This window comes from Lacerta agilis, chromosome Z, assembly GCF_009819535.1.
Source record: "Lacerta agilis isolate rLacAgi1 chromosome Z, rLacAgi1.pri, whole genome shotgun sequence".
Lineage (NCBI taxonomy): Eukaryota > Metazoa > Chordata > Lepidosauria > Squamata > Lacertidae > Lacerta > Lacerta agilis.
Genome location: NC_046331.1, coordinates 32,429,521 through 32,440,293, shown reverse-complemented (window position 1 = coordinate 32,440,293; position 10,773 = coordinate 32,429,521). Strand labels below are relative to the sequence as shown.

Below are 10,773 nucleotides of genomic sequence, written 5' to 3'. Positions count from 1 at the left end.
CCTCTGTTGAGAGGCACCAGGATCCCTGTGCCAGGGAAGGTCTGCAGAGAGGTCTGAGCCTTGACAGACGCTGCCCCCTCCCCCTACCTCTTAATCCACTCCTTTCTTGTGACTCGCCTCCCTTTCACAAACCCTCCTCTCTCTCTCTCCCCCCCCCCCGCCTGCCTGCCTGCCTTCCATCCGGGCACTCACTTCCGCCAGGCTTTTCCTTTCGGTGCTCACCCAAGTCTTCTTCGAACCGCTTCCGGGCCCCATCCCTCGTTCACCCTCAGCCAGGAGTGAGGGCAGCGGCGCGCCTTAACGGCTTCAGCGTGCCAAGAGGCTTGCGCGTGCGCACACAGGAGAACCCCTGCGCGAGAGAAAGAGAGAAACGGGAGGGCGGAGGTGTTTAGTTTACGTCCCGCCGTCTCCTTCTTTCGCTTCCTCGGCCCGTCTGTCGTCAGGGCGCGCGCAAGGGAGGAGGAGGAGGAGGAGGAGGGGTGGGTGGGGAAACGAGCGCGTGCGCAGAAGGCCGCCAGTCGCGCGCCTAGTGCCCTGACAGGAGAGGAGCGAGCGTGAGGAGAGCAAGGCGGCGACCAAAAAAAAAAAGGGGGTGGGGGGTGGGAAAGAGACTTCGAGAGGCGGGGCGGGCGCCTCCCTTCATCCCGCCATGGGTGCCTGAGGGAGAGAGAGAGAGAGGCAGGGGAAGAGAGGCGGCATGGAGAACCAGGGAGCCGGCGGTGAGGAACCGCCGGGTAAGATGAACCCTAAGCGGGGCGGTGTCGGAGGCGGCGGCTGGCGCGCCCCGGAGGATGAGAGTAAGAACAAGCCCAAGCTGGTGAGTGAAGAGGGGGGGGGGGGGAGGCGCAGGGCTGACCTGGGCTTAAGGCGGCTGTCGTTGCGGGGGTTGGAGGATGTTATGCGGTAGATGGGGCAGCTCGCAGCACACCCGGCCTGGCCTGGCCCGGCCCTTTTAAAAACGGAGGGCGGGTGGGATGGGGGTTAGGGGTTAATGTGTGTGGAGGGGTGGGAGGGCGTTTCAGGCGAGAGTTTTTAGAAACCCTGGAAGCTCGCGGGGGGCATCGTTGCTTCTATTTCGTCAGCCGCCTCGCGCGAGGGCCTCTAGGCGACGTGCAGTAAAAACAAACAAACCCCAATTGATAATGATAAACGACCAAAGGGTTCCGACTAGGGGGAAAATCCTGCGAAGCTAGACTGAAAGACTCCGTGAAACAGCACAGAGCCCACACTCCTCTGGTTGCTTGTTGGTTGCTGCTGCTAAAGGGACACTTACTGGGTTGGGCTGGGAAGTTTGCAGTCTGCTGTGCATGTGTGTGAAAGTGGAGGGGAGAATATGTTGACTAGGTTTGCTTAGGGGTGGAGCATATTTCACAGGCCCTGCTCCTGTGACCTCCTGCACAGAGGCTTGGGTTGCCAGCTGTCTCTAGAGGCTCTGCTCCTGTGCCCTACAGGGGGTTTGAGGGGAGCCAGCAATGGGCTGGTTAAGGCTCTTGTGGCATGGAGGTGCACTGGGTTTTCCTCTTGGCTTTTGTGGATCAAGTGGCTGTTAAAGGCACAGCTGCTGGGGTTGTTTAAAAAGTTGGCAATCCTTGAGGTGGCCAGAAGAGTGCCTTTAATAGGCTTCCTTAACAGCCATGTGTGTGGGGGTGGGGTGGGAAATTAAGGGTCAGCTGCTTTACTTAGCTCATCTCTTGTGCTTTTCACTGAGGCTTGACTTTACTATTTTGTTTGTTTTTGTTCATTGTTACCTGGTTCTTCCTCCTACACATTTTCATAACAGGTATCTTATAGAATCATGGAATTGTTGAGTTGGAAGGTATCCTGAAGGTCATCTAGTCCAACACTCTGCAATGCAGGAATCCTGCCCACAGCTGTCTCTGGGTGGCCTCAAAGCACCAACCTTCTGGTTAACAACAGCCATATGCACTATGGTTGAAGGATAGTTGTGAGTGGCACGGCTTGGTAGGATTTGAACTTTGATCTCTCTGGTGCCAAAGCAACATGCTTAACTCCTATACCAGGCTTCCTCAAATTCGGCCCTCCCAGATGTTTTTGGCCTACAACTCCCATGATCCCTAGCTAGCAGGACCAGTGGTCAGGTATGATGGGAATTGTAGTCTCAAAACATCTGGAGGGTCAAGTTTGAGGAAGCCTGTCCTATACCTTCCTGAATTCTTCCAGCTGTGGCTTTTCACAGAAGATTGGTTATTAGCTGCAGTGACTGGCCATATTATTATGACTTTCCACAGAAGTTTGAGATGCAGAAAGCAGCAGTTTTGTGGCGATCACACAGGGTCCCCAGTCGTTTAACGGACTATTGATCCCTGTGCCACCACAACGCTTCGCTGCCACCAACCAGGATCCCCTCCCTGGTAATAACTGTCACAGTCAGGGTGCAATTGTAAACAAAATAACAAGTGTTTATTTGAAAACTTCAACAACTTAAGATATTGGTTACAACCCTGTCCTAATCCTACGCTCACCACTCTACCTCACCACCAACCCTCACAATCAACAACCACCACCCCCCAACCAACCTCCAGACTTGATTATTGTAACTCGCTCTACGCGGGGCTGCCCCTAAAACTGACCCAGAAACTCCAGCGGGTGCAGAATGCCGCGGCGAGGCTCCTTACCGGGTCTTTGCCGCGGGACCACATTCATCCAGTGCTTTACCAGCTGCACTGGCTCCCGGTGGAGTACAGGATCAGGTTTAAGGTGCTGGTTTTGACCTTTAAAGCCCTATGCGGTTTAGGACCCTCGTATTTAAGGGACCGCCTCTCCTGGTATGTCCCATGTAGGACCTTAAGGTCCTCAAATAATAACCTTTTGGAGGTCCCGAGCAACAAAGACGTTAGGTTGGCCTCAACTAGGGCCAGGGCCTTCTCAATATTGGCCCCGACTTGGTGGAACAGCCTATCACAAGAGACCAGGGCCCTGCGGGATTTGGCATCTTTCCGCAGGGCCTGCAAGACGGAGCTGTTCCACCTGGCCTTTGGGTTGGTTTCTGTTTAATATTTACGCTTCATCTTTTATTGGTGGGATATTTTGAGATTGAGACCTGCAGTTTTAATTGAATTTTTAAATTTGTATTTTAATCTGTTATTTTAAATTGATCGTTTTTATGTTTTCTTGCTGTGATTTTAATTGATGTTAGCCGCCCTGAGCCCGGTTATTATTATTATTATTATTATTATTATTATTTTCATGGTACAGAGATGGAAACTATCATTTGCTCCTTTTTGCAGGCCAGACTACTGTTAGGGGCAGCTATAAGTACTGTTTGAAAAGTTGGCAGGCCTTTGAAGGCAGAAAGAGGGAGAGTGCCTAAGCTTGCTCTTTTTTTTTTTTTTTTAAGAATCTGGGTAGGCTCTTAAATGTTGGCAACTTTTTACTGGCCTAGTTCCTGTGACTTACACAGCACCACAATAAAACACACACAAAGTGTTAGTGCTGTATAGTGGCTAGAGTGCTGCACTCAAATGCCCACTCAGCCATGAAGCTCACTGGGTGTAATTGGGCTAGTCACTAGCTCTAAGTCTAACCTACCTCACAGGGTTCTTGTGGGCATTAAATGTGGAGGGGTGGAACTATGCATACAACCTTGAGTTCCTTGGAGAAAAGGTGGAATATAAAGTCAGCAAATAAATGAAATAAATTAAACAGGCAGAAAAACAAACAAATAGTGGTGTGGCATTATTTGAAACGGACAAATGCTTTTGTAGCATGAAGTACAGGATTAAATTGCTCCATTACTCTTCATATCAAAACCCTCACTTGCTACATTTCTGCATTCTAGACTACTGTTAAAAACACATGAATAAAACCAGTAAAAAGTTGCTTCCCCTGGGCCTTCAGATAATCAAATAAATAAATGGAGGAGGAGGAGGAAGATAGGTGTAGGCCAGACAGCAAGATAGGGTTGGTAGTAGATACTCAACAGATAAACCTTTTACTGCCCCCAATATGCAGTGATTGGAAATCACTTCACTTCATATTGGAAATCTCTTGCTTCCCTGACTAGTATGTAGCTGTTGATGGCACTGGAGCCCTACTGTAAAAAAGAAGACAGCAACCATATCCAAAGAGCTGTCCATTTCTTTTGGTCTTAGTACTGTAATGTTCTAAATCTTGAAGTACCACCTGACAAGAGTTTAATACAGTAGTTGCATATTTCCCCCTATTTGCATCTCCAGATGTGATGTATGAAGCAACTCTTAGAAGAGATACTAATAAGTGTGGTAGGAACCCTTGACCATTTTCTCCTTCCAGCAGAAATGAATAGTAAATTAGCTTCTCTCAGCCTTGATTAAGACTCACAGCATAATCCAATGCTGAGATTCACATAATTTTGCATAGGATTGTGCTGACAAATGGAGCTGATTTAGAGATGGCAATTTTAAGTGTAGCAGGCCTGAAAAATATGCATGAGCAATACTGGACCTGGAATAGCTTCTTTGTTGACCCTTTAGCATTTAAGGACGGGGTGTGACAGAAAAATACAAAGCACTCTTACCTGGCTTTGACAATGGTATGCCATATTTAACTATTTTTGTGTGTGTTTGGGGCAGCGTTAGAAACTCAGATATATAAGCTAGGGGCCAAATGCCTCCTTAAGTCAAGGTTACAGAGGCCAAAACAGAATGTCTAGTTGCTATTTTTGGGCAAGACGGCTCTAAGGCCTTATTTTTCAAATGATCGACTGACTGTGATTGATTATCAGTTAAGCATCTGGCTAGTTCAGATGACAACCTCGAGCAAGGTTAAGAGCTTTGACAACTTTTAAGAAGAAAAGTCACTTGATCCAGTGACAGTCCACATATATATTGGCCTGTTTATACCACTTTTTCTTAATGGTGACATGCACCATTCATAACGTAAGAATATTCTTCACAACTGTGAGCAAAGCAGTAGGGTGGGTAAGTGAAGACAAGCAACAATTAACTATAACATTGTTCACTGCTCCTGCTCAGGCTGTACAAAAAATATTGGTTTCTGAAATTTAATCTGATTGTGCAGATAAAATATAAGTGAGTGAATTCTGCAAAATGTGGTATTAGTGTGTGAAAACAGGCAAGATCCAGTGATCCCCAGGCATGCACCTCTAGATTGTGGAGATGTCAGGCATCTTCACTTGGTCGCAAGTGGCAAATAGCCAGGTGCAAAAAGTGCCTGGTGCCTGGCTAATTTCAAACACTAGTTTGGGGGCACCATATTTTGACACTAAACTCAGAAAAGCTCAACAGTGTCTGTATGCTGGTGCTAAGGATGTGCAAAGCTTGGAATCTAAGGGACCCAATCTTGATTTTCACTTTGTGAGTAATGTTTTGGTTTTTTGGATGTGGTATATTACTCACATATACAGCTGCCTCTTCCTGCATTTGACTACAACTAACAGTAACCACCTGTGGGTCAACAATTGTAACAGGAAATCTTCTGTAGCTGTGTTTTTAACAATATGATTGAATTTTCAAATATGAGTGATGCTATTTGCATCAGAAAAATGTGATACAAAGCTTGTTTGCATCTAAGCCCGTTTTGGATATAATATTTTAGTTGGGTGGCAATCCATCTGCATAATTTTCCCTCCCCATATGCCACAGAACAGCACTGTCTTAGGAAAACAAATGGTTTTGGGTATCATTCTCATTTAATGTCCTGTTGAGGAAAATATGTCCTACTGTTATGGATGTGTGTTATATCCTTTGGACCTATACTGATCCTATAAGGGTAGAAGACAGAATTTTGATCAAAGTTACCAAAGTTATGCACTGTTCTTCTGTAACTGGTGGGGAGGCATGTGCAGCTTGGTACTCTGCTGGTCACATGTGGGAAATGGCCATGCTTCTAAGGTGCGTAAGCAAGTGGCAAATTGCATGGAAATGTGCCAGACTATTTTCATTAGTGACCTAAACATTCAGGCGCCTCTCACTTATTTCATACTCAAATTTGTAAGAAGATTCTGCACACCTAAGCTCAGTGAAACTGACTTAATCACACCTACAGTTGTGACTGTTCTGTATTGCTTATGTAGCTTTTCTTATAAAATCTACTTGGGAAGAATGATGGTAGCCTTGCATGCTGTGCTACCCTTCATATTTTAGTTGCTGTATGCTGCTTTTCTGTATGTTATGTAACAAAAAAAGTATAGATATAATAAACTACCTTTTGAGCTCCAAGTTAGCAACAAGGATGGTTTACAGTTATATTAATAATATGGTAACAGTTATTTGCTGGTAAAAGCTTATAGTGTTGAGGACTTACATAGTTGAACTGATAGAGCAGTTTCCCCAGGAACAGTTACTGGTATGTCATTCCACTTTAAGGATGATTTCTTTCCTTGATAAGAAGGGAGCCTAGCCCTAGCACATGCCATGTTGCACTGTTGTGGGGTAGTGGTAGCAACCACAATTTATCATTCAGGATGAAACTGACCAGACCATAAATGTCCTAGAGCAGTTCTGAAAGTATCAAGCATGTGGAGGGCATACAGAGCAGTCTCTGGGGCTGTCTTGTCTTGTCTTGATTTAAAGTATTTAGAATTAATATTTTGAGCAGGTACTAAACTTGTACAGCTTTTCAAATCTGAAATTTCATCTTATTTCCTTAAGATCCCAAAATAAAATTCAGTTTAGGTTCTATTTTATTGAGAACATAGTCCAAATGACTATATCTCTGAAGATAAAGTTTGTTATGTTTATTTTTGGCCTTGTAACTGAAGAAGTTGTCCTGGTAACTGCCTTGCACATAATTTACAGGGTTGAAAACCTGCCAAATTTAACTTTCTAAATTCTGGACCCACTTTGTTGTCTTCACTTTGACCTATCAGTCACTCTGCCCACAAATACAACTTATTGGTAGCCACCTGCAAATCACTGCTTTTGTCCCCACCCCCATATGCTCCAAAGCTCCACTTACAATAGTCAGTGTGGGGTGGATGGCAGCTCAGTCATAGAGTCCAAATTCTGTGACCCCTTCATTTCCTTGTGAGTGAAGAAAAGATCCAAAGCAGCCATTATTACTAAGGATTGTAGGAGGAATTGGTGGTGGTGGTGGGCTGGGCTAGGGGTAAGGATCCCTTACCTGCTCCACTGTGAATAATTGATCATCTACTGCTACTGTCTTCCATGCTACAGTTTATTTAGCCTGTTCAACTGCAGATTTAATGGGTACCTGTGCTCTATGTTTGAGTATAATTTAGTTGCTGAGTAACCTTACTACAAATGGATACTATTGCACTGGCAATACAGTGGTACCTCGTGTTATGTACTTAATCTGTTCTGGAGCTCCGTTCGTAACCGGAAATAGCTCGTAGCATGAGACGCGCTTTCACTAATGACGCCTCCCACTGCTGCTGCACCGCTGGAGTGCGACTTCCGCACGCATCCTGGGGCAAATTTTGCAACAAGGGGCATCTACTTCCGGGTTAGCCGAGCACGTAACCCGAAGCATTCATAAGGGGGATAGTACGTAACACGAGGTACCACTTGTGTTGTTTAGCAAGCCTATGCAAGTGCGTCTGCTGTGTTTTAAAAGGGAATGTAACTCTGCTAAGTTTGGAGCTTGTTAACTCAAGCTGGGATGAAATATATAAAATAATATATCATCATCCACACTCCTAAACATTCCCACACCACTGTAGTTAGCTTTCCTGAATGCTGAAAACCCAGAAGTAAATGCTCCAGTTTTCGAACGTTTTTCAGAAGCCGAATGTCTGACGTGGCTTCCGCTTGAGTGCAGGAACCTCTTGCAACCAATTGGAAGCCACGCCTTGGTTGTCGAACGTTTTGGAAGCTGAATGGGCTTCCGGAATGGATTACATTTGACAACCGAGGTTTGACAGTATTGCCTTTATTGGGATAGTTGTTTGTTTGTTACAGCACAGTACTATACAATATAACAATTTGTGTTAACCTAATGTGACTGTCATTTAACTACTGATAATTCCTGAAATTATACATTGCCTGTAGGATAAATTGGTTTAAAATGGAAAGCAAAGCAAAATACTTTTTTCTAAATCTGAGATTACAAATAATTCTGCTCCAGCACAGGAAATGCAGCACAGGAAATGCAGTAATGTGTTTAGTACTACATACCATGCATGCCAGTGAGTTGGATTATGCATAAAAAGTTTCCTAGAGAAAAAAGACTGAAGTTATCATGGCTTTATTGGTAGGAAGGTGTTTATATATTGTGACCTAAATATTCCAGGTACATTGTTTATGCTTTTTGCTTTAATTTTTGCTGTGAACTTCATGTGTGCAGGCAGAACTGTACGTTGTGCTGAAATGTAGATCTTCGTTGTTTCAGTTCTGTAAGTTGTGACATGTCAAGTCAAGTAACTATGTAAAATTGTATGTGAATATTATTCAGTGAAATACTGATTGCAGTCAGTTCACAAATGACAAAAAGTTGAGCTTATGGAGGCTGGCAGTATTTTTAGGTACCTGTACTTTTGACTCTCTCTTCTCAATATGTCTGGGGCTCCAAAACTACAGGTGGTGTTAATGTGTACAGTTAATGGGATATGACTGGCCGTGCTAGATTTGAAGTTGGACAGACATTTTCCTATTTTTCTCTAGTTGTGTGTGGCTTTGCTATCTTGTTTGAAACATCAGAACCTATTTGTCCTGCAGGGACCCTGAATTCTATCGCTAGTATCTTGTGGCCTGGTTTGTGTAGGTTAACTGTGTAAGAAGGACAGATGACACAGTGGATTGATTTAGATTATTTTTTATTTCTTCTCATTACAAACCATGTGACAAAGTCAGAGTCATTGGATGTTGTGCTACTGTAGTAATACATAATGTTAGAAACCTATGCTACAGTTGACATAACGGAATGTCTACACACCTTTTTTGCAATGAAATTTATTATTATTATGATTTATAGAATTTATAGAGCTGGAAAGGACCACTAGGATCATCTAGTCCAACCCCCTGCAGGGCTTGAATCCACAATCGTGAGATTAGGAATGTCAAGCTCTACCAACTGAGCTATCCCAGTATTCAATTGATTTCCATACTGCCTTTTATTTTAAAGGGGGGGGGAATCTCAAAGTGGTTTAAAACACATTAAAACATCAAATACAACAATCCCAAATACAACAAATTCAAGCTTCAAGGAAAATATTTCAGATATTTCTTGTAGTGACATGGCTTTCCCCATATTGATTTATTTACCTACCGTACTTAATTTATATAGCTGCCCCATAACAGAAGTACCGGTACTCTAGGAGGCCAGTACGGTGTTGTGGTTAGAGTATCAGACTAGGACCCGAGAGATCAGGAGTTGTCAGTTGCCAACCTGGCATCCAGACATCTCCATATGGTCGCAATTGGACCCATGACAGTCAAAAAACATGCCTGGCTCCTGGGGAATTTCTAACGCTGGTAATATGGGTTAATACTGTTTTCCATCTAGATCAGAGGGGGGGGGATACTCAGTGCCTCCCTGGAAATCTACCTTCTTTAAGCATACAAACAAAAGATGCAGTGACAAATTTGTGTTCTTTTATGTATCTATATTTCTACCTATATCCTACAACATAGTAAATAAATATGTTATAAGTAAGACACATTGGTAAGTGTCATTACACAACTGTTGAAACATGTACAAACGATTTTTCAAAAGTAGCCAAGTAGGTAGACTAGGCTCCCAGATTAAAAACCCATGGGGTGGACTAGAGTGAAGCTTGCTGGCTCAGTCCGATCTGCCCAGTGGCAGGGCTTGTGCCACTGCTGCCTGTATTGGCCCAAATGGCAGGCAAGCTGTGATCCGTTTCCTGGGCCTGGGTGAAGCTGAAAAGGGTTTACCGAAGCCCAGGTATACCCCTTGCATCCAGCATGACCACTGGATCAAGGAGGAGACCTGGCAGTAAGCGTCACTTCACAACAGATGAAACATGTACAAATGGTTTTTCAAAATTTTCTTCTTTATGCTTCCACTGCTGCCTTACTCAGCCCCCCCCCCACCTGTTACACTCCCTGGATCACTCCAGCACCCCCAGGGGGCAGTATCACCCACTTTGGAAAACACATCTGGATGTAAATGGTAGAAGTCTAATGTGCGGAGCCTTCCTGCACTGCAAATGTTAATGAAGAAGAATAATTAATGATGGTAGTGAATTACTTTCTTTTCTCTGGCCTGAATCTTCCATCATTCAGTTTTGATGGATGTGGTCAGACTCTTTTCCTGGTTAGCTATCGCATGTTCTGACCCTGTATATGTGAAATTATATATATATATATATATATATATATATATATATATATATATATCCCTAATGCACATTAGTTTACATTTATATTGAACTTCATTTTACATTTTAAACAGTTTGGTGATATTACTTCAACATTGTGGGTAAGCATGTGTAGGAATGGGCTGTATTTAGCCCATTAGTTTCTCTTGGAATTGCTTAAAAATTACTGTTACAGATAGGTAGCTGTATTGGTCTGCCATAGTCAAAACAAAATTAGAAATAAAAAAAATTCCTTCCAGTAGCACCTTAGAGACCAACTAAGTTTGTTCTTGGTATGAGCTTTCGTGTGCATGCACACTTCTTCAGATACACTGAAACAGAAGTCACCAGACCCTTATATATAGTGAGAGAGTGGGGAGGGGTATTACTCAGAAGGGTGGTGGGAATGGGTGATTGGCTGATAGATGTGGAAAACCTGTTGACGACTGTTAATGACTGCAAGGGGTGAGATGGCTAAAGATAGCTTTGTCATGTATAATGAGATAAGAATCCAGTGTCTTTGTTCAGACCAG

The 10,773-nt window shown here is 43.8% G+C and overlaps 1 protein-coding gene across 7 annotated transcripts in view; it reads left to right on the top strand.

The window, feature by feature from the left end:
* The first annotated feature begins 645 nt into the window (after window positions 1-645).
* The window catches only part of DIAPH2 (diaphanous related formin 2), a 322,676-nt gene continuing 312,548 nt past the window's right edge, over window positions 646-10,773 (top strand). For 5 of the 7 annotated variants that reach the window (XM_033137160.1, XM_033137158.1, XM_033137157.1 and 2 more), the window contains exon 1: window positions 646-817. In XM_033137160.1, coding sequence (XP_032993051.1) covers window positions 698-817 — 120 coding nt within the window. In that variant the 5' untranslated portion in view covers window positions 646-697. The remainder of the gene's footprint in view (window positions 818-10,773) is intronic. The other 2 variants (XM_033137161.1, XM_033137162.1) reach the window with 2 other exon arrangements.